The 25,403-nt window shown below is 49.7% G+C and overlaps 1 protein-coding gene across 2 annotated transcripts; it reads left to right on the top strand.

The window, feature by feature from the left end:
• The first annotated feature begins 1,390 nt into the window (after nt 1–1,390).
• LOC112980729 (transmembrane protein 151B-like) lies at nt 1,391–25,361 on the top strand. Of its 2 annotated transcripts, none has more exons than XM_064512615.1 (2): nt 1,391–1,581; nt 21,958–25,361. In XM_064512615.1, the coding sequence occupies exons 1-2, from the start codon at nt 1,465–1,467 to the stop codon at nt 23,386–23,388; spliced, it is 1,548 nt and encodes a 515-aa protein (XP_064368685.1). In that variant the 5' UTR covers nt 1,391–1,464; the 3' UTR covers nt 23,389–25,361. The 2 variants fall into 2 exon arrangements, with proteins under 2 accessions (XP_064368685.1, XP_025951632.1); XM_026095847.2 differs by lacking the exon at nt 1,391–1,581 and adding an exon at nt 1,986–2,284.
• Nucleotides 25,362–25,403: the final 42 nt, after the last annotated feature.

Below are 25,403 nucleotides of genomic sequence, written 5' to 3'. Positions count from 1 at the left end.
AATAGCTGGGTTTTCCCATCTTGGATGAGCTAAGACTTGTCCAATGTAACGAATGTCACTTCAGCAGACCCCAGCACTTCTGGAAAATCCTGGCTCTGGGACTTTTGTTGTATACAAGCATCCATACCGATCACCGTTCCCTGCTCTACAGTCCTCTTGACCAAACCCTTACGCAGCCTGAGTGCCTTTAAGCTGGAGTGGAGCTTTACACAGCAGTGTGCCTGAAAAGCAGCACACATGTGGCAGGAGTTGAGTGCGAATATTAAAGCTAAGGTTGATACTTCAAGTGTGCTCACTTGCCTGTTTGCAAGATTTTACAAAGCATTTAAAATATATCTTCCTCCGGGGCACAGAGAGAGAGAAACAGATCAAATGAGATGAGCCTCACAAAGCAGAGAGTGTAATGAAACATGAAGCAAACATGCAGAGATAAGATGGTGCAGCACACCAGCCCCGGTCAGCGGGGGAGCAGATAACGCCTGGATGCGCCGCGCGCAGGATGCAGCCGGGAGGAGGGAATATTGACAGTGCAGGGAGTTCGCGGGCGGCTGCAGTGGTGCGGCGGGGGAGGGGGGACGCGGGCTGGAGACGACGAAGCCGGCGGGGAGGCTAAGGCAGCAGGGAGGGGAGGAAGGGACGGACAGGAGCAGGCGCCTCCATTTCCTCTGCCACCTCGTCCTGCGGGAGGACGGGGGCGAGGGCGGGCGCAGGGCCGGGGGCCGCGGCAGCTCCAGGCGAGCGCCCCCGCCGCCCGGGCAGCAGCGCGAGGCCGCTGCGGGGCGGCCCCGACGGCGCCGGGCCGGGGCGGCGGCCGCGGGCCGGGAGCCCAGCAGCGCTTTCCCGGGGCAGCCTTCCTCCCCGTCCTCCTCCTCTTGCTGCCGGGCCGGGTCCCGCCGAGGGTGCCCCGCCAGCCCGGGCGCGGCGCGGGCTTGGCAGGCGGAGGGGGAGGCGGCCGGGGCTGGGCGGCGGCGCGGGGCACCGCGGGCGGGGGCCGCCCCCGGGGCGCAGCAGGGGTCCGGAGGTGCTCCCGGGGAGGGGGCGCCCGGGGGCAGGGGCCGGGGTGCGCCCCGGCAGGGCAGGGGAGCGGGGGGGAGGGCGCACCCCGCAGGCCCGGCCCCCGCCGCGGCTCGCCCGCCCCGCGGGGAGCCGGCGGCCGCCTGCCCACCTGGGGGGGCCGCGAGAGGCGGGGGCGCCCCCTCCGCCTCGCCCTTCTCTCCTCCCTCCGCCGCCTCCCCGCCGCCCGCCTCCCGCGCTCCGCGCCCGCCCGCCCGCCTGGGATGGTGGAGGCAGCCGGGCGGACCCGGCGGGGCGGCCCTGGGCGCGGGGGGCGGCTCGCCCCGGCCCCGGCCCCGGCCCCGGCCCCGGCCGCGGCGCGGGGGGCGGCCCGCGGGGGCCGCGCCGCCTCAGGGGCTCGCCGCGCCCGCAGCCCCCGCCGCCCGCCGCCGCCGGCGGTGATGGCCAAGGATGTCCTCGGAGGTGCGCGCCGAGGCGGCGGCTGAGGGCGAGCCGGGCAGCACCGCCGCGCCGGGGGCCGGGGCCGCCGCCGCCGCCGCCGCCGCCGCCGCCGCCGGGCGGGAGGAGGTGAGCCGCGGCGGGGCGCGCCGGCGGGAGGAGGGGGCGCCGGGGCGGGGGCGGCTGGGCGCCGCGGCCGCGGCCGCGGAAGGTGCCCGGCAGCCGCGGCGCGGAGACCCGGCGGTTTCCCCCGCGGAGGGAAGAAAGCGGCCGGCAAGCGGCAGCGCCGCGGCCCCACCGGGCTACCTGCAGCCCCGCCGCGGGGGCGGCCGCCGCCGCGGAGCCGCGCTGCCGCCGCGGTGCGGGGCGCGGGGCGGGGCGGGGCGCTCTGCCGCGGCCGGGCTCCCCGACGGGGCTCTGCTGCCCGCCCTGCGCGGGCGCTGCGCAAGGAGAGGCGGCGGCTCCGCGCAGGCGGGGCGGCCCCGGCTTGTGTCGCTGCCGGGGTCCCGCTCCGCTCCGCTCCGCCGGTGACAGGCGCCCCCGGGCAGGCTCGGCCCTGCGGAGCCCCGGGGAGACCCCCGGCCGGCCGCCCTCGCCCTCGCCCGTCCTCGGCCGGCGCCCTCGTCACCCGTGCGGGCAGGCGGTGTGCTGCGCCGGGCGCAGCCTGCAGCCTCGGCGGGCGGCTCTGCGCGGAAGTGGTGCAGCAGGGGAGACGGGGCCTGCCCAGGGAGTCTGTCTGGATCAACACCTCGGGATTTGGCCCGGGAAAGCCTACCGCTGCGCGGGGATTTTTGAAACGGTGGAGACAGTTGCCGCTGTCTGAGCCATTGGTGTAAGTTGTGCGGAGAGGCACGGTGAGCGTGGGAATGGGTTTGGGTCCAGGGGCTCGGTGACTTCCAGATGTTTGGGGCCAATGGACCAAGGTCATCTGTCCCATTTTCCCTTGGGATCCAGGCACTCCTGTGCCTAATCTGCAGTAGAAAACCCTTCTGAAAACATGGCTTAATATGGTTCTGCAGATCATCTGTGGACGCTTACCGGCAGCCTCGTGGATCACAGACAGGAAACGACTGATGCGTCTCAGTGTTGACACAAAAAATATTGAGCCACGAGGCATTGGCTAGACAGAACTACAGGGCTCTGCGGTAGTGAATGACAACACATTCACATTCCTATGTACGCAGGACAGCAAGCTCTCCTGCATTAGGAGTGCCTGAGATCCTCTTGCACACCTAACGTAGCCTTCGCTCCCAACTGTTTTGACAGGTCTGCCATTTATGTTGTATAATCCGCGTGTAAATCATGGAAGTGACAGAACTTTCTTCATGATATGGAATCGCAAAACAAATATACAATGCTCCCAGGGACGCAGAGCAGCCTTAAAGTAACCAGAGAGAACTGAAAACAGAAATGAAAGCAACCCCGGAACGTTTCTGCTTGCAGTTAGTCTGCTCAATTCTTTTGTTAATGGGCCCCATGGCTCATCAACAGTCTCAAGGTCCTGTAGCCGAAATATGAAAGCCTCAATAAAGCCCACATGAAGCCGCAGTATAGCTAGGTTAAAACCAAGCAACACTTTTTAAAATACCTATAATAGAAAATTGACTTTTCAGCTTGGGTGGAAAAAACTATCCTCGATGGGTGAAAATTAAGGTTGTCTTCTGTCCAATTGCTTTTTAAACACCTGCAACACCATTCACCATTAAGAGCTGTGGCTAGATTCAGGATGCAGCTGCCAATAGCAGTAGAACTCCCCAGTGTAATTACCGCCCTGCAGAAGATCAATAGATGGTTAATGCTGGAAGGGATTTTTTGATTTATTTGGTCTATGACCAGGAGCTACAGAAGGCTTTCTAATATATTAAGCTTACCATAAAAATGTCTAAGCCATTTCGAGACATGGGAGCACTTGATCTCTCTGCTAAGCGCATTTTATCTTGCTTCACTCATTCTGTTCTCAGTTTTTGTTATGTTCCAATACAAACATTTCCACATATGAGTCTATATCTCAAATGCCTATAACAATGATGTCTTAATACTGCAGTCCTACATCACTGGTCTTTTCTTCTTGCTTTCTCCATCTCCATCTAAATAGTCTTTCTGTGCTGGGCCTGCAATTGCACTTAAATGTCCAGTATGAAGTGCGCATTATTTTTGTCATTTATGGATTTCACTTAGATCAAATGCATAGAATTAAATCTTAACAATGACTGAAAATTGCCTTTATTGGATAATAAATCAATATGAGATAAAATCCTGAGTAAGTAACAGAGGAGGTGTTTGAAGTGTAAGTCATTCACCTCAAAAACAGCTCGAGTGAAGATGCAGCTGTGGAGCGGGGAGGAGGAGGCTGCTCAGTTCCCCGTCGTGGCCCTCGTCCTGTTCTGCAAAAGGCTGCTTAGGTTTGCTGCTGACTTTGCTGAGTGTCAGAGCAAGCCCTTGCATCACCTGCCGGTATTCTGTATTTTTCTGTTGAGATTTCAACTGCTAGAGCTGGATGACCTGGAACAGTCATGATTTTGGTGGTGTTTTAGGATTTTACTGTTTCATCAGCTGTTACAAGAGAATGACGATCTTCGAGGGGAGGGAATGGAAGAGACATGTTTTTCCAAACATTTCAGAAGTAATTGCTGTAGACTGATTCTCAGGACATGTTTTCCTTGACTTTCCTCCCTGAGTTAGCAGAACCTGCTGCTCTGCACTGTCCTGGTTAAGTTATGGGCTGGCTATTTTTCTTGTCTTAATTGTCAGTGACAGCCTACACCTACACCGAAGAGTTGCCGGTGACTTTTCTGCTTTTCTGCCATTTTACATCTCAGTCAGGAAATGGTCTTAAATATTTCAGTTTTTAAAACTTAGCTGAAAATTTTTTTTCCCAAGAAATTAAAGTTGGTGAGTACAAACATTATTTATTTGCTACCAAAACTAAGTCATCACCAAAGACAGCTGAAAGCAGCAGCTGCATGGCATTTTGAAATATTTATTTGTCTAGTCTGTATTGATATATCTAAACAGCAGTTGTCTGTGACTGCTTTTAACTTGTCTTCCATATTTGAGAACTTTAATTGGGCATGACATGGTGTAATCAGTTAAGCTGTCCAAATAAAAGAGAGAAAACCACAAGAAGCCATGGGTAGATGTTCCTAAAATCCACTGTCGGCAGGCTCGGTGATACGCTGGAGATGTTACGGAAAAGACGTATTAAAGCTGCTGCTTGCTGCCAATGCAAAATGGGACAGGAGGTGATTTCAAAAGTACTATTTGTGGTCACAACAGCACCAAGGGGTGGTGCAAGTTAAGAAAAGATAAATATTGCTTGTTTGTAGGCTACAGGTTTGCAGACTCTCAGAGTCAAAAGACAGCTGGGTCCTTTCATCGTAAGCATGCCACTGGATAGACACCCACCACTTGGAGGACTGACTGTGCTTAGTTCTCCAGCTTTTTATCCCTTTCTCCTAATATAAATTTCAAGCTCATTTTATTTGTCAAGGCTTATTTTATGGCATTGGAAATATCATGCATAAAGTCCTTCATAGCTTGGCCCCCGTACCTTTAAATGGTCTCCCTGTGTTGGCTGCATGGTAGTTGTGGATGGCTGAAGGGAGGTCGAGGGGGCTAGTAGGTGACTCTGAAAGGAGGCGGAGGAGAAAGCAGGTGACCCTCGCAGGGACCCACAGCTTCCTCAGCCAGCAGATCCACCCGTCCGGTGGAAGCCTCCCCTCGCAGGTCCGCTGGAGACGTTTCCTCCCTGCCACCTCTTGGCTGCCTCCTTTTCCTGTAGTGGCTTATCATCACGACAAAGATTTCTGTGCTCTTCAGCCACAGAGCCAGGAGCAGGGGATGGAAAGGAGAGAGGGCCCAGGGGCTGGTGAGGATGAATGTTGGTCCCAGCCACCTTCTAAGCAGGAGCTCAGGAGGGACCACTGGGTGCCAGTCTCCAGAGCGCGGCTGTTTCCCTGGTTAACCTCTCCCCTGCAGAACTGTGCAGAGCCCTGACCCAATGGCTCCTGCCCCAGGGAGGGCAGGAGATACAGGTCCTAGGTTTTCCTTCCCTCAGCTCTTGTGAAAGACCTGCTCCCGTTACACCCTGAATAATAGTTGTAACTTAACCTGTGCTTTTACAGCATTACTGCCATCTTTTATTTTATATTACAGCCCTCTTCTAATGCAGTGTGCTGCGTGGTTTGCTTTGGGCATGGGTTTTTAGCCTGGATGCTCTCTATTAGGGTATTTCCAAAATGGGCTCCTCTCATGTTGCTTTACTAAGTGATTGTGGCGGAAGACTGTCACAGTCCCAAGTGAGCCAGACTGGCCATACAGTTATTTTTTTTTACACAGTACAATAGCCAGCCTCTTGAGTGAGGGTCAAAGAGGAAAAGCCCCTTTCTCCCTTTCCTGTCTGTTCATTCAGCAAACATAAACCAAGGAGTGCACCTCATTTCTTCACACAAATGGTCTCCCTGATAAAGATAGAGGGAAAAAAATCAACAATAGTGGCATCACGGGAAGTGGAAAGCTTTGTTTCATGATCCCATAGTTCCAGGGAATATTTGCATTGTGGATCCTCTCTCAAGAAAATCCATGCTGGAACATCACATCTTTTTACGCTTTTGTTCTTTCCTTTGCCTTGCTTCATCTTCTGATCACATGTCTGTTCTCAGTGCCCTGAGGTTGGCTCTCTTCTCTACACTTTGCACCAAAAGCTGCTGAGATTTTAAAAAAAATAGATAGAAAACATCAAATGGATGTGTCTGAGCTTTGAATGGCAGCCTGGACTTCAGCTGTATGGGCTTCTAAGGGTAAGGTTCCCCCTCCTCCCTGACGCGCTGTGCTCCCTCACAGCAGTGGCCTCGGCGTGCTGGCAGCCTGGATCTCTGCGGTGGGGCTTTGCTGAAAGTACCACTAGGGAATGGACCTGGGAAACAAGCAGGCAGAACCATGCAATCAAAATTGTGCTCACCACAATAAGCAGTACTCCTTGTTGCTTCGATTTGTATTATTCTGGACTAAAGTTAACTGTTCCTTCTGACTGACTTTCCCAATTCTCTCCAGCAAGGGAATTTTTTCAGCAGAGAACAGCTGGGGAGCTTGTGGATCTCCATCATTGGAGGATTTTTCTGTGGATTTTAAGGATTATTTGGGCAATGAGCTGTTAAGTACCTAGATGTTGCTTCATGGGAGTAGGAGAGACAAGGTGATCAGATGATAGGTCCCATCCAGACCTGGTTTCTAACATGTTGCCGGCAGGCGGACAGATTCTCAGCTGATGCCAGGAGAAAAGCAACGGGTCTGCACACTGCTCTGAAGTCCCAAACATTTTCCTTGCTCTGCCTTTCTCGTATCAGAGACCCCAGGTGAGAATCTCCCCCCAGAAGGGAAGAGTGGACATCAAGGCGGCTTTTCACCTCAGCAAAAGCCATTGCAAGACTGAGGTAGGAGGCGTCTTCTCCCTGGGAACAGAGCATGAGTCTCCTTTTCGCCTTTCTCTACACCTTGAAAGAAAATAGTTCAAGTCTTCATCAGCGGGCTGGGGACATTGCAGAAATGGAGATTAAAAAGAATGAAATGTCCCAAGTAGGCCATAAGGAGTCAGGCTGGTTTCTGGGTGTATTCTAGCACATATTAGTGAGTTAAGACTGAAAATATTAGATGCCAAGCTATCAGCACTGTAAGGTCCTTTCGATTGTTAGAGTGACACTGTTGTGACACTACAGATAAGGCTGTGTTTGATCTTTCACTTAAAGCAGGAGTTCTAGTTTTTGGAAAAGCATGGTTAAGTAGTTAATTAGCTTTTTAACTTCTGATCAAGGAAAATGTAGTTCACTGAAGAGCTGACTTTCAGAGTATAATCATTCATCAGGCTCCTCAGAGCTTAAGAACTATAAAGTTAAAAATAGCTCATAGTAAAACTTTGTTGAGACCACAGTTTTTACAGTGATGTTGTTAAGTAGCCAGAAGTCAGATGGGGTGACTTTATTTATGCAGCACTGCAGAGAACAGCCGATCGGCTCCTCTATCTAGGATATTGCCGGCAGCAGAGGCTGCAGGCTCCTGGTGAAAGAGGAGCTCCATGGTGCAGTGCAGGGGCAGAGGCTCCCTCCGAGAGCCGCCCCGGCGGGCATGCATGCTGCGTCGCACAGGTGCTGCGACCGCTCTGCCCCACAGCACATCTCATCCCAAGCCACAAAAGCAGGGAATGAAGGTGCCTGAACCTAACTGTGTAACAGTTTCTACTGTCTGTTCTTCCCCCACAAATACCAGCCATGGAACAACTACCATATGCCGCAGACAACAGCTATCGCAACCTTAACTCTGCCCCAGCAGGGAGATCAGCTTCAAGCCCTCCTCGCTGCAAACACAAGCAAGCGAGCTGTTCCAGGGATGGGCAGGAGCAGATGGTGAGTGGGAAGGCTGGAGGAGCCTGGCTGCGTGCCATGCCGGGAGCTCGGCAGCCCCACAAGGCTGGCAGCCTTCCCAGAGCAGAGTTAAGGCTGTGAAGAGGGGTCTGGTGTACATTGTTCTCATGATGCTGTACCTGTCTCCAGGGGCAGTTGGAGGTGGTTATGTCCCATGAAATGCCCAGCATTTTTGTTTCTGTGGCTTTGCAGGAGGTGCATCCTCTCACATACGCCGTTTTTTTACAGGCAGTATTACACATCCTCATTCAGCATCCAGCCAGCAGAGGCCTTATTAAGGAAAAGCTAGTAATATATCAGCCTCAGGGAAAACAGAGGTTGGAAACAGCTTGCCAGTGAGAGAGGGGACCGGCAGGGTGGGACCTGAAGGGCCCCACCTCTGCCTGGGAAGATGGTAGGTAGTCAGGGTAACTTGCAATTCTGGAGCCTGCATAGCCTGACCTTACCAGGAAGAGGGATGGACTCTGTCAGAGACTCCTACAGATCACAGCATGTTTGGCTGCGGGAAAGCAGTGATTTGCGTCCATGCATTTATGGCCAGAGGCTTGTAGGACACTTTCTTCACACCCATGCAGTTGATAGCCCTTAGGAACTGGACTGGGAATTGCAGAGTACAACATTTGATTAGTGTGGTAACAAAGTGATTCAGCATGAGGCATCGACACCTTTTAGTACCCCTTGCAAAGCAGCACAGCCTGTCCTAGAGGCCAAGAGCTACAAGAGCATGAGTGGCCGCTGCCACCGGCGGTGCCGTATCCCCAACTCTGCAATGGACAGCGAGAGCACAGAGCACTGCAGAAACTGGGGCGGTAGCATCTACCAGTAGGGTCCAGCCGGCGTGAAGCTCCCTCTGAGAACCCAAAAGAAAGCAAACATCCCCCGTGACTGCCCAGCGATGGTGTGGCTGGCTAGAAGTGCAAGTACCTGGTGGAGGAAGGGGGGAGCAATGAGGGCACGTCCTGAGAAGATGAGAGTGACAGTCTGTCTCCAGGCCTGAAGCATGCTGCATTGCTGGCTCAGCCAGGCTCTTCAGGAGGGGGACTGCCTTTCAGCAGGCCAGGGCATGAGTTACATCCTGTGACTCCCATCGGCTTGCACGTGGAGTGGCCGGCTGTGACAGCTCCCAGGCAGATCAGCCGTCTTCCCCAAGGGTGCTGCTGCAATGCTCATTTGAAACCATTTTACAAATACTATTTTTTCAATGTCTTCAGGGGTATAGAAAGGTTTGTTGAAGTCATGCCATGGGTCAAAGTCAGATCAGGAAATAAAATCCAGGTGTCCTGGGTCCCAGGCTCCCTTTTAACCAGTATGTGTTTAAATGAATTTCCAGTGAAGTTTTCACATGCTGCGTTGTCACAGATTACTGCAGAAGTGAGAGAGAAGTGATATTTATAATGAATTCTCTTTTCTCACAGGGAAGCATTAGCTGCTGGGATACTACCTCATCTTAACAGGAGCACTATCATAAAAAAAAATCTCAAAGTGCTGAGGTCCCAGCTGTGTTGGAAAAGGTGCAGCAGGGAGATACACTCCCTGGAGCTGAGCTGCCCCTGCCAGAGCAGCTGCAGCCTGAGTAGTAGCTGGATGTTACTGTGAGGGATGCTCTGCTTCGCAGGACGAGGGACCTGGCATGGCCACAGTCTGAGCCACAGCAACCGAACACCCCGCTGCAAAAAGGTCCTTTGCCGCAGTCTGGCTGGCAAGGTCTTCCTGGGAGGACATTCACTTGGCAGGTGTATATAGGGGGTGGGAAGGCAGGATGTCGGGAAGGCAAGTCAGAGAGCCATATTGTTCTAGTTTTACTGATGTCTGCTTAGGTAAAAGGATGGTGTTGCAAAAAAGTGGGAATAAAAATAAATATGCATGGTTCTGGACAAAGCTTGATTCACAGCTCACTTTGAAAGGTTTCTACTGACATCACTGGAACTTGGATCAGTTCTGTATGATATTTCTTCCAAGAATTTCAAAGATGTTTTCTATTTCCCATTTAAATCTCAAGGTGTTCCTTTAAAGTAACTAAAGATTAAATCATACTAATAATAATGAACTGTTTTTCTCATTTGCAAAGTCTGTCTAAATGGAGGCATTAAATGACTAGGCTACAAATAGCTAGTGAGGAGCTAACAAGATCATACACACAGCCTTGCAGATTTATTTTCTTCAGTGCTGTGCAAACAGCTAGCCTACAGGAGAGGACGCTAGGGCCATAGTTAGGGCCATCGGGCTACTGACTTCTCTCCCCTTAGAGAGCCTCATCTTGTGAGCAAAGGTGGGTGCAAAATAGATATTATAAGATTGCTGTTGAGACCAGCTAGGACTTTGTCTACCACACAGAGTCCGCAGCTAGCTAGTCTCCCCTTCTCTCTTTCCCACCATCCCTGTCCCTCCCAGTGGTCACAGGCAATGGAGCTGCTCCCACCAGTCCTGTTTTCCCTTGACTGGTAGGCCTCAGCCTGCCACCATCTGCTGCCCTTGCTCTTGTGGACACTGGGCATGATAGAGCAGGCAAATGGGATCCTGTAGGTGCCTCTTAGTGTAGCCTCAGGTCTGACTCTTATGACTCACCATCTCCCCTTCATTTTCTCTCACACTTCAGCTGCCAAGACAGTAACTGCAGGGTCACCTGGGTGATGGCTCAAGCTGTTTATGGCTTCTCCAAGTCAAGCAGGAGGCAGCAGGGTCGCCAGCAGAAGTGGTGGCCCAGCAGCCCCACTTGTAGGTCTCACACCAGAAACAAGCAGGCCAGATTGCTTGGCCTTTGCCAGGCTGGAGCCACTCGGCGTTCAGGCCCTGAGCACCTTCCCAGGTGGGCTGGCATGGGCAGCAGTAGTGTGTCTGTGGGGATCTGCCTCGGGCTGGAGCACGCTTTCTCCTGTGTGATGTGCAGGTAGCACATGGTGATATGCATTCTGGCCACAGCAAAAGTGCGCGCAAGGAAGCCTATAGCTGCGAAGCCCATGCTATCTTCTCTGTGTCTGTTGCCCAGGTAGTGTGGTTCAAGAGTCTGCGAGGATCTGTGCTGCTCTGCAGCCTCGGGACGGGGGCTTAGCGCTGCTGCCCACCCCTCAGGCGCTCCCTGCAGCTGCAGCTGAGCCTGCCAGTGGGGAAGGACCCCAGATGCCCACCCCGAAACTCCCCGTGCAGCAGGGCCAGCCTCCAGCAGCACCTGTGGGAGGCAAGCAGCAGGCATAGGGCAAGCTGCAAAATACTGGGAGGCACAGCCAAGGCTCCTGCCAGCACAAAATCTCTTGGCCTTGCTCCTCTGGCAGTGATCAGGAATTTCACCTCAGGGGCTTTCCTGAGGATATGTGATGCTTTTAGCAGTTGACTGATGATAACTATTGGTGTAAACCATATTGTTATACTAGTAAAACTTACCCTGTGTCTACTAGGAACCACCAATGTTCAAGGATGAGGAGTGGAGAATGTGAATTAAGTCTGATGAGTGGTTTAAGTGTAGAAAAAAGAACCACTCCTGGAGCTACTCTCTTGCTCTCAGTCAGCTTGAATCACACACACTTTTTATTTCTTCATGAACTCATTCCTAGCATTGAGATTACTGGGAAAAATCCTCTTTGCCCAGAATATGCACTTTGTGTTGCTGCTGGGTAAGAAGCCAGTAGCAGCAACATCAGCATATTTTGTGAAAAGGGGTAATTTTGTTAGTGTAGTGTTTTGTGAGCTTGTAAAAAGCTGCCACTAAAATAGCCCCGTTTTCTGCCTTGCAAATGGTGGCCACTTTGTTGCTAGGATTCATCTGCTCTGAAGCTATATAACTGCATGGCTTTCCTTGCAACAGTGTTTGGGTGCCTCACCGGTGGATGGGGCAAGGGCCAAATCTCCTGTCACTTGCATCCATAACCTTGTATTTTAGGGAGCAGTTTTCCCACCCTGCTGACAATGTGCTGCATATATAATGGCTGGGATCCAAATGCCTTTCTTTTCTGGGATTTCCTTTATTTCTGCTTGAAGAACTCAAAAGTACCCTGCAAGAGCTACTGCTGAATCTAACAGTTAGAGGATTGGAGGCTCCCTCTGTCCCAGTCTCTGCTTTCCTTTTCATCAGATGCAGGCTTGAATGCTTGAATTCATTAGGGTGAATGGTGTAAAGTGACGCCAAGTTTGTATGGTACTGCAGGAGGGTCCTATCATCTGAAATTCAGGCCAATCAGGTACCTTTTTTGCAGTCTGTCTTGTCCTGTGATAGGCTCTGCTGAGGAGAGAATGTAATGCCATTCAATTCTATTTTGTGCACCTTTCCACCCTGAGATGTTGCCTCTGACAGCTCTGTTTGACAGAAGGAAGACAGAAAGCTCTGCAGAGATTTAAACGATCAGAAACCAAGCAATCTCTGTCCACCACAGGAGGGCTACCGCAGAAGCAAATGCCTCCATGTTGGTGACACTACACAGGGGTGGAGTGCATGCAGGTCACTCTTTTTTAAACCAAATAAAAGAACATTTCTGCTCGGTATTGACATTAGAGCCCCTGCCAGCATGGAGTTTTCGTTCTGGCAGGAGTTTCATAGCAGAAGAGCAAATGGTGCATTCAAAACATATATGCAGAAACAAATACACTCTATGTTCAGGGGCTGGAGGGAAATTCTCCTTGATGCTAAATGGCTCTTTCCATTACGTTCTGTCCCTTATATTTCTCTTTCCATCGGTGCAGGCAGCCATGCTGAGAGCACTTTCTGTTGGCTCAGCATGAGGCTTCTTGCGGTTCAAGATGGATGGAAGGAGAGATTTTGTTTCAGGCTCTCCAGGAGGGGATTTATGAGGTGACTATTGTAATATCTCTTTTTTCCCTCACCAGGCCTTTTTATCAACATCTCTTGCAGTGCCCAGATGGGGTCACACAGTGCAGGAGCACTTCTACCCCTCACACACCAACATTATGTTTAAGCACAGCCCGGCAGGCTCTTTCCTTGCTATACTAATGACTATCTGGTGTAGGAGTTCACGTGGCACTGGAAGGCAGCAGGAGCTTGTACTCTGTCTTCAAATGCTCGGTAATCAATTCTCTTCTCCCCGGTCATGCCAGCCTCCTTGGGCCACTCTTCACCAGGATCACCCCAGGACATGGAAAATGATGTCTGCACCCTCGCCTGTTGTGGCTGCTTGGGGAAAAGGGGTTGAAATCTCCTTGCTGAGCTCTTGTTGCATAGTCCCCATCTTAACGGCACAAACAACGAAGCCTTTCTCAGCACAGCAGAAGTTGCTCCTGGTGCCCCTGAGGTCCGAGCTCACCTCAGCTATGGTTACTAGCACAGCCTTGGGCTTGCCTGTCAAGGGCTTGCAGGTCGTCTGTGTGTTATGTCCTGCTATGCCTATCGGGAGGTGGAACATTTTCCACTCTCCTCTCTTGATCACAATGGAAGAGATTTCGGAGCCAAAGATCTACTTTCATCGAGGCAGGTCACCACCTGCCAAAATGTATGGCTTGTAGCTATTGATTATTCTTTCCCTTTTATCTATCACATTGAGACACATTATCACAAGCATAAATCCACACAGGCAAATGATTGGCATTAATTTATGTACCATTTTTTCTTCTTGCTGCCCTATTTTCATTTCTTTTCTTCCAGTCCTGTCTGTCTCTGACCCACTTTTTTTCCCCCACCAACAGGATATTCTTGTTAAAAAAAAAAAAAATCTGATAAGATAGACTCATTGCTCACATGATTAATCCTGAGCTGTGGGGTCATTTTGTTGTTGAAAACGGCCATGAAGTCACCCTGAAGTCGGTCTCAGGAGAGCAGGAACAGGCTGTGATGCCAGGCCGTTGCGCACATCTATTCTTGCTGAGGCACAACTGCAGTGTCAGCAGTGCAGTGTCGCCACTGCGAGAGTCGCTGCCCCCATTTAGCACGACCTTATCCCGCCACTCCAGGCTGTGGGGAGGAGTTCCCAGAGACAGATCTTTTTTCTTCCTCTCTCTTTAGAGAAGTTCCCACCAGTGAGAAAGACAGCCGTTCAGGAGGAGCTGCCTTCCAGATAATAGACGGGCTGAAGGGATTGCTGGCTCATATGACACTTTGGTGCTGTCAAACTCAGTGCTCTCCCCATTAATTCTTGTGCAGGTCCTATTTTTGGGCTTAGTTCCCCTCTGCTCTTGCACAGGCTAGCTGCTGTCCTTGCTCGCCTGCCTGTGCCGTTCCCTGCCTTGATGGCATTTGCATTCGGAGCATGTCTGGGCTATCCTTTTCTCCCTGACACTTTCCTCCCCCTCCTTTCTCCTGTGTTTCCCTGTCATTTTTCTATTTCCATTCGGGCCACGTCTTCGTTACCCTCTGTTTTCTCTCATTCTTTCATTTTAGACACGATAGCATTTTGCTTCAGCAGAATTGCAGTTCTTGAGGTCAGCCAGCAAGGGCGAACACATTTACACGTGGGGTTTAAAAGGACAGGAAGTGCTTCTGGCATGATATTCCTGAAGGAGAATTTTAATGCTTTTGATGCTTTTGGGGAACCCAGATATCTGGCTGGGAACCAGACACAGGCAGTCAAACTTGGGCCCCAAACTGTCCACAAAACAAACATTAGAATAAATTTATGCTATTGCAGCATCTTTTCTGCTTATACAGCTCATGCTGGAGTTCTCAAGGAGACTGAAGCATGAAGTCTGGCAGAAGAGGAATAAGCCATTTTGTCAACAGAGAGCTGCAAAAAATTGTAAACATAAGGCAAAATTACATATCAAATTTTGGGAGACTAACTCAAAAATCCTTGAGTCAGTTTCCTTTGAACTTTTCTGAATATTCTTTCCCCTCTCTCAGGGTAAGTTTGGCAGCTTTCAGTTTGAATTTCTTTTGCCAGTCAAAATTAAAAGTGGATAAAATATGAGGTTTATAATCGTCACCTTAATCATTTTCATGCCGTAAGCAATACTTAGGCAGGTAGAAAAAGAAGAAATGCTTTTAGCCCACACTGCCATACAGCTACTTTTGGAGTAGGATACAACTACTGATTAATAGCATACAGCAACAGAAAACTAGATAGTAATGTATTCCAGTGAAGCTATGGGAGGGTTTGTGGCATAGTGTTGTATCTGGAACTGTATAAGGTGCTTACACTTGGCGGTGAGCAGTGAAAGTGTGAGGAGCACTTCAGTGTCCACGCAAGACTCACAGCCTTGCTTTTATGACTGACACTTAGCTTTATGAAGACATTTGTATTGTGTAAGTTAATGGGCTACTTAGCCATTACATTGGCAGGGTTCTGCAGGAATTATTACTAGACTTGACACTATCCACTGGAATTAAGTATAAAATCACTGCTGGTAACATTTACAGTTGGCACAAACACTATCAGGCTGGTATGTAATGATGAGACAAGACCACGGTCATATAGAGGGATCTGCTTCGTTTGGTGATTCCATTACTCAACCCAAACCCAAATCTGAGGTTACACGTGTCAGGGTGGAGAGTGCAGCCAACCCTGTAGCTGTCTTCAGGAGCAGTGACTCAAAAAATACCTAGGAGCAAAGAGGATGAATAGTGTAACATGCACTCCTGGGTAGGTGCTGAGCTAACCTAACGCTTGGAAATACCAAAAAGAGGGAATGGGAGAGAATGGGGAGGTGATTCTAACTTTTTGGTTTGATGCCAGGGAACTAAGTGCTGAGTCCTGTATCCATTTCCAAAGTACACATTGAAAGAGGATCTCGAGGTGCTGGAGAGAGTACAGAGCACAAAGCAACCATCTGAGAGCTGGAGAAGAGTTCTGCAATGAACAATTTCCAGACCTTGACTCATTTAATTTGTCAAAAAGAAAACTGAGAAGTGTCCTCATTAGAATGGAGAAGTACCTTCAGAGAGAGGAAGCAGTAGTATGAACACAGTATTTCTTCAGATAGAGAAAGGACATCCACATTCCTATGAGTGGGAATGAAGTGAGACAAAATTACAATGCCAATAAAATTTCATCATCAGAACAAATTTCAAGGGGAAGGGCAGGTTCTTCATTTCCTTTTGTCTACTGAGAAGGCAGCATGTCTTTCTGGAAGATGAGCTTTTACCAAGCACTGGTTACCAGGCTGTACCTAGGACAGTATAGTGAAAATGCTTTGCCTGTGAGGTATAGGATGTAAGGGGAGAGAGCCTAGAGTCTCTCCTGCTCTTAAGATCTACAAGTAGTTTGTTTTGTAACAGAAGATCAACTTTCCTGACCCAGAATAGCCTTGCAAAGTCAATAGGAGAGATTCCTATGACTGTGCGTAAGTACTTAGGAACCATTTAGCTGGTTATTATATCATAAAGATCCCAGCTAATCATCTAGGAACAGCCAGGTGATTAGTGGGCGAGTCCTGCTATCAGATATATTCATATCCAGAAGTCAGCAAAAGCACTGAGCCACGTAAAATTGAAGAGCTAGAGTTTCAGGTTAGGCACCCAAAAACTTGGGCTTGTAAAATGGGTCAGGGTTTCTGAGAGGGTGGCTCTTGCCTTCTGCCAACCGCACGGTTTGCTGCAGGGAATGAGGGCGTCCGGCCAGCCCAGGTCTGAGCACTGACGAAATTTGTTAGCTCTTACATACCCATCAGGAGGAAGGGACCTAGAGACAGAAGTCCTGATTTGTTCTGCTTCTCTAGCTTCAATCTTACATTTCAAATGTGCCTTTTAAAGAGAAATCGAGGTTTGGGAGAGGGGGTTAGGATTTTAGATTTTTGGCTGCCCTCAATGCAGTTGCTTGTCAGCTCACTTAGGATGGTTATGACAAGTTACAAGTTAATCTGCCTGCATTTGAATACTGGTCAGTCTCAGGGATGAGTGAGCGTGCCGAATCCCCAGCCACCAGTGCCTTGCCTTGCGCGCAGGAGCGCCCTCCTTCCAGGAGAGAGAGAGTGGGGGCCAGGCCATGCTCTGCCCCTCTGCTTGCTTTCCACCTCTTTACACTATGCAAGAGTAACAGCCCAAATCTTACTCCATGCTGTTGCAACACAAAGTTCTTTCTAATTGCTTTAATCACTGTTGCTGCAGCCAGCACCCAAAACCAGGCCAGAGGTGGGTGTGCCTGTGGGAAGGAGCTCTTCAGCTGTGTGCTGCATACCTGTTTTTCACCTTGGGCATCTGCCATCCTAGAGCGACTTTGAAGGCAATTGCCCTTTCTGTTTCAGCTTGGGTGCTTTGTCATTTGCAAATGACGTTTTTGCACAGAGCTTTCTTGAAAGAATAAAAATCTAAATGTTGCCAGCCTGGAAACTCCAGTCTGCTACAGGTGTTAGCTGAAATTCCAGTTCTCCGTCTGCAGTTAGGGCTTTCCAGACTATTTCCCAGCAACTGTGGCAACAAATTAAATAGCATCTGTCATTTCATGTCTTGGAAAACTCCATGCCACCAGACAACAAGCAGACTAGGAGAGGGTTTGAGGCTGGCTGACAGATCCTGAGCTCTGTGCTTTTGGGAAATGACAATCCAGAAAACCCCATCGCAAATGCACTGAGTCCTTCAGTTGTCGCATGCTCTGTGAGCCCTGCAGCTGTGTCTCCCTCTCGCCGCCTTGCCGCCCACGCATCCCCCGGTCCCTGACCGCACACCCGCAGCCCTCCCTGGCATGCGCTCACCTGCCCCTCTCATCTGCAGCGGTGTTCTCCTCATCTTCTCTGAGAAGTGCTAAAGATTTGGAAATTTTCCTTGATCTTTGGCTGTGAAAAGTAGAATGAAGGTTTGTCTACTGATAATTTGGGTAAGAATTAGCAGGAAGTTCAACTCCAATTAGAACAGGTAAGAAGTCAAGCCTCTGAATGCCGTTCGGCAGCATGCCAGAGGCGTGGCGAGATGTTATTTGCAACACATATTTTCAACTTGCCTTGAAATTCATAAACAATAATGACAGCTTGATTGTGTTTCTTCATAGCATGCTGTCAAAAAACTAAAGACTTCTACAATTGATACTGTCAGCAGAGCTGGGTGGGAGCTTTTGGATGACACATTTGATTTGCCAAAACCATCACAGAAATGATGTAGTCTCATTTAAACTTTTGTCAGGAGATTTCTTAGGTCAGCGCTGGACTCTGCTCAAAGCCAAGCTCCCAAAGAGCAGGAGCAGAAGGACACCTCACTTGCTTTGGGTTAGAGACCCAAATCTGCAAGTCCTAACTCTTGGGCAAAATGCCTGATGACTGTGCTTTTGTCTATTCTGGGACAGTTTCTGTTTGGCACTGACTTTCTGTCTGGCTCTCTGTCTTGGCTTTCTTCAATTATGTTTGTCTCTTAAAATTTTCCAGGGGTTATGGTTTTGTTCCACATCAAAACAACACAGAACCCACAACATTCCTCACTGAACGCAACTCTTGTTCTCTGACTAGCACAAGTTATCATGGAAATTATTAGTTTCCTTAAGTATTTATTGTATTCATCCAGAAATACAAGCTGACCCTGTTTTGATCTGAAATGTTATGAATGGAAAGGAGACAATTCCACATAGCACCACAAACATCATGCTTTCAGGAAGGTGGTATGTTAATTAATAAAGTCTGAGAGCCACTGGTTTAACATATCAATGAATTTGTTATGCAGAGAAAGATGGAAAGATGCATTTCCTTATTAGATTTTATGAGTGTGTGATGCTTTTATTGTAATTATTTGTTACATTTCGTGTCTTTCTTACAAACACTGTCAAAATGCTTTACTGTGTTTCTAACAGCGTAACTGTTTTAGATAAGTATTCTGGCAGAAAGAGGGAGCAATAAGGGGGTATAGGCTGGATGAATATATTCAGAATTTGAGGTAAGACGGACAGCTATGGCGATAGGCAACTAGAAGAGGGACCATTTTATAACTGAGGACCTGCAGAGAGTGAGATCTGATAGGAACAAAAGGAAGCTGTAAGATAGTGGGTCAGAAGGGCTGGAAGGAAAGAATCATGTTTTTCCCAAAGGGTTTATGAACATGAAGACCCTGCTGAGGTGGATTTCAGTGCGAATGGGGGGCCTCCCTGGAGCGGTCTGACAGTGGACACTACAGCTGCATGTCTGCATTAACGCAAGGCAAGAGCTGCATTTTTCTATATGCTGCAGTGAAAGTAGTGGAGGTAATCTGGCTCGGGAAGATGGAGCCTTTCCTGCGCTGTGGGCTGCATGCCATTTTTGAGGTGTCTCCAGAGGACACACACAGGAATGTCACGCCAGACCCGCGAGGCTCGGGGCTGCTGCCAGCCCAGCCCAGCGTTGGTCTCAGCGTGGTGAGATGGGAGCCACCTCTTCCCGCAGAGGGGAGGTGGCATTTCACAGCAGGAAGCCCGTCCAGAGGCATTTGCCAGCTTTCAGGCTCCAGTACAGCTCCTGATAACCCTGGGTGGGTTGAATCAGCCCTTGGGCAGGATACAGCTGCAGAGAGTGGAGAAGTTGTTCATCAAAGGCTGGGGAGATAAAGGACAGGTGGGGGCTGCAGTGCCTTTGGCAAATATTGCCTTAACAAACACGGGGCAGCCCTTGCGCACCGCTGTGTGCCGGGCTGAGAATGCCTTGAGTACCTCAAGAAAAAGGTTGAGGTTCTCAGAGCTGCACAGAGTATTTGAGAACACACCTTACATGAAAACCCCTTCAGGTCAGACCCCTTTAGCTGGGGCCACTGCCATTCTTTAGAGTATTAACCACGGGCAATTTTACGTGAGAAGTACCTATGCAAACCTGCTGACTCTGGACTTAAATTCGCTCAGTAGAATATTGTCCAGTTGTTTTTTCTGCACAGTCCTCATGATTGGTGTAAAGGTATTTTCAGTTTTAGAGTTTTCTTCACATGAGAAAAACAACCTTCAGGGGAAAAAAAAGGTGGATGTTTGCAATTCTTCACTCTAGTGTGTATTTTGGCATCACTACAGCACAGAAAAACTCTAGCTCCACACTAAGACCAGACAAAAAACAAAAGGTAGATAGATATTCCTAGCGCAGTTCCCACGTGTCAGGAGAGCCTGGGGCTGTGAGTTGGGGGCAGCATGCGGCCGGGGCAGAAGCTTGCACCAGGACAGTAACAGCACATGGACAGAGCGACAGGTATTGACAGAGTTTCCCGAGATGAAACTCTTCATGGCTGCGGGTGGATTTAGGCATACACCCACAGAAGTCCTGCAGTTATTCAGCTAATTTGGGAGCTGATGGCAGCCAGTGTTATTGCTTTCCTCAAGGTTTTCTGGAAAAGGCTATGGAAAACAGCCTTATTCTTACCCAAACTCAGATCTCTTCACTACCTTGCCTGCAGAAAAAGTATTTAACATGCCCCTTAAAACCTGTTTAGCTTGTCTATACCCATTTTGGCCACTGTTAGTGTAAATAGCCTTAGTAAACAGAACTCGGCCCAGTATAATTATTCTTTATTCTAACACATAGCTATATACAAAATGTTTGGGATAAGAATGTAAATTCTTTAGCAATTCCCTCTGGGAGCATCAAGAGCCAGATCCTGCCCTTAGTTACTGTAGATAAATACTGGTGTAGCTCCCTAAAATCAGTGAAATTACTGCATTTGCAATAGCGGATTTGAAGCTATGAAATCAAAACCTAACCCCAGTTTGGCAGTGCTCACAGAGAACCATAAAAACCTCTGCAGTTACTTAAAAGTGGCTCTCTGTCCCAGAAAAAAAGCAATATTAAATTCTGATCTTATAGCCCTGCAAAGATAGAAGCCAATGCTTCCACCTTATTGAGAAAATAGTAAACTCTTCTTCCTAGTGGCACTGGGCTATTATTTTTTGGTCATAAGATGACAGTCCTTATATTCCTGGCTGGCTTAAGTTTACTTACTGCATCTTATGTGTTGTGGGTCTGAGATAAGCTATACTGGGGGAGATTTTTATCCTTCGCAGAAAGAAAGAGAAAACATTTCCCAAACCTAGCATCTGTTGGCATCTAATGAGTAGTTTGGTGCATTAGAGGTGGCCCCTTGGGAGAAGGAGTAACAGTGTGCTTCTATTTTTGCACAGAATAGGGCTAGGCAGAGGGATAATGCATGAATATCGGTGCGTCTGCTCCCTTGCTGTCATTTTCTCACTGTAAGGAGGAGGCAAAGGCTGGCAGTGACAATCCTTCAGCAATACCTGCCAGGTGGGCAGGGGGTCTTTCTTCACGTACTTTCTACAAATAGACGGCTGCCAGCCAGTAATGTAAGTCATGCTGCTGCTGCTCTCTGCAGAGGGACAACTCTGTTTCTGCTAGCTGCTTGGCTTGATTTGGCCTTTATTATTATAGCCCAGCATAGCGTGACAACGCAGCTGATTCACTGCAACATTACGGGGGTAAGGACTGCGATCACATTGTCTCAGGGAAGGCATGGGGAGGGCAGGAGTGCAAAATCCCTCTCTACCGCTCAGCCTGACTTTTGGGACTTGAAAGAAGGGGGTGCGCTACATTTTAAATATTCACATAAAAACCTTAGCTTCAACAGTTAAACTTTTTAGGTTTTTTAGGTAGGAGCTAGTCTTCTTGCTAGCCTGAAGCTATGCTGCACCGTACTGTAATCTTGTCACGCTTTTAAATAAATGTGCTTGAATCTAGTAATTGACCCGATGGCTGGCCTCCTGTCAATCACTTGGTAGGTTTGAGGGTTGGGTCTGAGTCAGCTCTGAATCAGGTGGCAGCTCCGGCTCCACATGGCACAGGTCCCCTGCACTGCCCTGGGGAGGACACTCAGCCCCGGCACGGGCAATGGAGCTGGTGCTGTGCCCTGCCAGCACCCGCACAGCTGAAGCAAGAGGAAGGCGGTAGCGGGCAGAGCGTGACTCGGCCACTTTCTCCCCTAGGCCGGGGACCTCAGTGCCACAGCGCCAGCAGAAAGGGAGCAGGCACACGCGGAGTGATAAGCCGCAACAGCTCACTCCCACTTGAATGACTTCTCTCCCTGAAACAGGAGGAACAGGGAAGGAGTTTAGTCCAGAGATCTCTGTCCAGGGCACGGTGTTTCTAGGAAGGCTGTATATATTCATATTTATATTAAATAGGGTGGTGTCCTAGTCCTCAGGCAGTCAGGAGCAAAACCAGAGTCTCAAAAGCAAAAGTCGTTATGTGTGTTACATAAAACAGTGTGGACTGACAGGTTCTTCTCTCTCCGTTTCTCTTTCTCTCTCTCCCCCTTCCCTGGTGGTGTGATTCAAAGCAACGCCCTGTGAAGCAGTCCCTGAGCGCTTGCATGTGCAGAGAGTCCCACTGGAAATGCCTTCTGCTCTCCATCCTCATGTACGGCTGTCTGGGTGCGGTGGCCTGGTGTCAGCTGGCTCGGGTCACCAAGCTCAGCTTTGATAGCTCCTTCAAGGGCAAGTCCATGATCTACCATGACAGCCCATGCTCAGATGGCTACGTCTACATCCCATTGGCCTTCCTCTCCATGCTGTACGTGGTATACCTGGTGGAGTGCTGGCACTGCCATGTCAAGAGGGAGCTGCAGTACAAGGCTGACGTGGACAGTGTCTACGAATGCATCAACCGCATGCAGCAAGCCACCCCGTGCATCTGGTGGAAGGCCATCAGCTACCATTTTGTGCGGCGTACCCGGCAGGTGACCCGGTACCGCAACGGTGACGCCTACACCACCACGCAAGTCTACCATGAGAGGGTCAACACCCATGTGGCAGAAGCTGAATTTGATTACTCTCACTGTGGATACAAGGACATCTCCAAGGAGCTCCTGGGCCTGGAGAGCTACACAGCCACCAAGCTGAGGTTCACAAAATGTTTCAGCTTTGCCAACATTGAGTCTGAGAACTCTTACTTGACCCAGAGGGCTCACTTTTTCACAGAGATTGAGGGGCTAGATGACTACATGGAAGTGAGGGAAGGCATGCAGCTCAAAAATGTGGACTTTAAGGAACTTATGATGGCCTATGGGGACCCAGATCACCTCCCATGGTATGTGTCCCACTATGCTTTCTGGGTGGCAGCTATCTTGATGATCTCATGGCCACTTAGGGTACTCATAGAGTATCGGACTGCTTACGTTCATTATCACGTGGAGAAACTGCTGGGCCTGGAGTACACGGCACCCACCGCAGCGGAGGAGCCCTTGTACAGGTACCGCATGCCCAGGGACACCACTCAGGACAGCACTGAGCTGGAGTGGCACATCTGCACCAATCGGCAGCTGATCCCCAGCTACTCGGAGGCCATGCTCATGGATCTGACGGACTCCCCAGCGTACAACAGCTACACGGTGTGTCAGTACAGTGAAGCAGCCCACGGCTGCGAACGCTGCAACCGCGCCTCCAGCACCTCATCCATCTTCTCACGCCACGCTTTCCACAGCTGCAGCGGCAACTCCCGCCTCTCCCTCAACACCAGCCGCTTCTCCCTCTGCCGCATCCATGGCTCCCACAGGACAGGCCTCTGGAGAAGCCGCAGCAGCAGCATTGCTGACCGGGGCTGCCATGACGAACAGTGTTGCTCCTACTCCAGCCAGTTGGCTGTCAACGAAAACCCCCCAACCTACCACGATGCCCGCTTCTTCCCTGTGTTAATTGTGCACAGGCCTGAGGGGCATGACAGAAGGCATTTCTACATCAGACGCTCTTCCTGTCTAGAAACATCGCTGTGATGGGTCTCCGTGGTTTCTTGGCTCCTCTGTCCTGGGACAGCTCCACCACAGTTTGCAGAGATGCTGCTGGCAAGGAGCCCATAAGCTTCAGACCCCACAGTGGGTCTCCAGGACAAGTTTCTGATCTCAGTTCTTCTCCCTGCCATTGCAAGAAGATATATCCACGGTGACAAATAGCAAACATCATTTCCAAAAGCTTCTCTGCCTCCTTCAGATGATCTCCCTATTCATTCTCTTCCCTCTTCCTTTCATTCTTTTACTCCTCATTCTTTCTCTGTTCCTTGGCTCTCTGCCTCTCCTCTGATCCTGCTCTCAACCTTTTTCTTATAGTTTAGTCACAGTATTTGACAGCTGTTTCCACTGGAGAATTTGTAAAGCCTTTGCTTTGCAGTGTATTTGCTCTCTTAGATGCTCTGCAAGGTAAGAAACTTAGATATAACAAGGGCAAGTGAAACACTGAAAGACCCATGGACGGTTACTGCTGAGTCAGAAGGAGAATTCATATCTGCAGGATCTGAGTCACCTGCTGTAGACCCCAAACTAGGCCTTTTTTTTTCCTCTTCACAAATCTTTTTTCATCTTCTTCTCATTTATTCTTTCCTTTTTTCATTTTCTCCTTTTCTCTCCTTACCTTCATCTTCCTTTTTTGTTTTTCTCATTTCTGCTTTCCAATTTTTCGTAATACCTTTCTGGGTTTTTGCCAGTCAGGGTGTTTTTCAGGGCATAATTGGCTTCCATTGGCCAAAAAAAAAGGTATTTGCAGCACAAATTTCACTGACCACTGGCACAAGCACAGGAAATGTCCCTGGGAAGTTCTGAGGACTTCCATTGCAGAGTAACGAAATGCACTGATAAAGCAAAAAGCATGCCCTTTTCTGATCCTGCCCTGCCTGGCCTACAGTGGAGACTGTCTGCAACATTTCCAGCTGTAGTTAACCTCATTCTGCTCCACCAATGTCAGCAATCGTTGGGAGCCACAATTTAGATCAGCAGCCTGTTAGCACCATTATTTTTAGGACTGTAGGCCTGGTTTGTGGCTATTTCATTGCTACCACTTGCTCAGAGCTGTAGGGGCTGGTAGAGAGGAGAAGACAGGGGAAGAAAAGGTAAATATGGTATTAACCCACCATAATGTACCCACTGACAGTCTGGAGTTGTCAGGAAGCTCTTCCACCCAGAGCGTATATGAGAGCAATCTCAGGACTGCTCTACTTTCCCTTCCTCTTCGTTGTGCCCTGGGGAGGAGTTTTGGCATGGAGCCCTCTGCTGCCATCCCACTTGGGCCGTGGGTGCCCCAGGGCAGAGAGTACATGCAGGAGCCAGTCCAAACACTGCTCCTGCAGGGCTTCCCTTGAAGGAAGTACAGGGCCTCCAATAAACTATTAGAGTAGTCCCAGCAATGTCAAATCCAGAATAAGTCGGGTGCTGGCAAAGCAGACCTGGTGTTAGCTGGCAGGGCAAGCACTCTGGGCTCTCTCTGGGCCCTCCTGCCCCCCACCTCTGCAATGTGGCGTAGCAGCAATATTCCTTATACTGGGCACCAAGGATCGACCCAGGAGCTTACGGCCATGCTGGGGACCTGCTAGGGACCTTGCAGCCTGCCAGACCTGCATCCAGCAAGGGGTAGTCATACACTGAGCAAGCTCTGTGCGGTTTCATTGTGTGGATGGCAGAGATTATTATCAACCATGACTCGCAGGAGAATGCAATACAATTGCAATACAGTAACTTTCAAAACAAAGTGTTATAACTCCCTACAGCAAGTAAGTAAGAAATCGTGTCCCTAGAGGGGCTGGCAAAAAATGCTTCCTCCCAAGTCAGTTTTGTGTGTATCTACATGTAATATGAGATTTGTAAAGTCATATTAGTATATGTAGATTATATATATAACTGTGCATACTTATATGGTGATTTCTTATGGCATTGACTGTTGCACCATGTGAAATATATTTTGTTTTGGTTTGATGACTCTGTTTTGATGTACTGTATTTATTCCAACTCCAGAAACAGAAACA

The sequence above is a fragment of the Dromaius novaehollandiae genome, chromosome 5 (assembly GCF_036370855.1).
Source record: "Dromaius novaehollandiae isolate bDroNov1 chromosome 5, bDroNov1.hap1, whole genome shotgun sequence".
Taxonomy (NCBI): domain Eukaryota; kingdom Metazoa; phylum Chordata; class Aves; order Casuariiformes; family Dromaiidae; genus Dromaius; species Dromaius novaehollandiae.
Note: the sequence above shows the minus strand (reverse complement) of the source record. Positions and strands in the feature narration are given on the sequence as shown.

Bases quoted from the DNA above. Each gene is read 5' to 3' on its own strand.
- LOC112980729 (XM_064512615.1), top strand. From the start codon at position 1,465: ATGTCCTCGGAGGTGCGCGCCGAGGCGGCGGCTGAGGGCGAGCCGGGC. The intron at 1,582-21,957 runs GTGAGCCGCGGC...TGTGATTCAAAG, and splicing joins CCGCCGCCGGGCGGGAGGAG to CAACGCCCTGTGAAGCAGTC.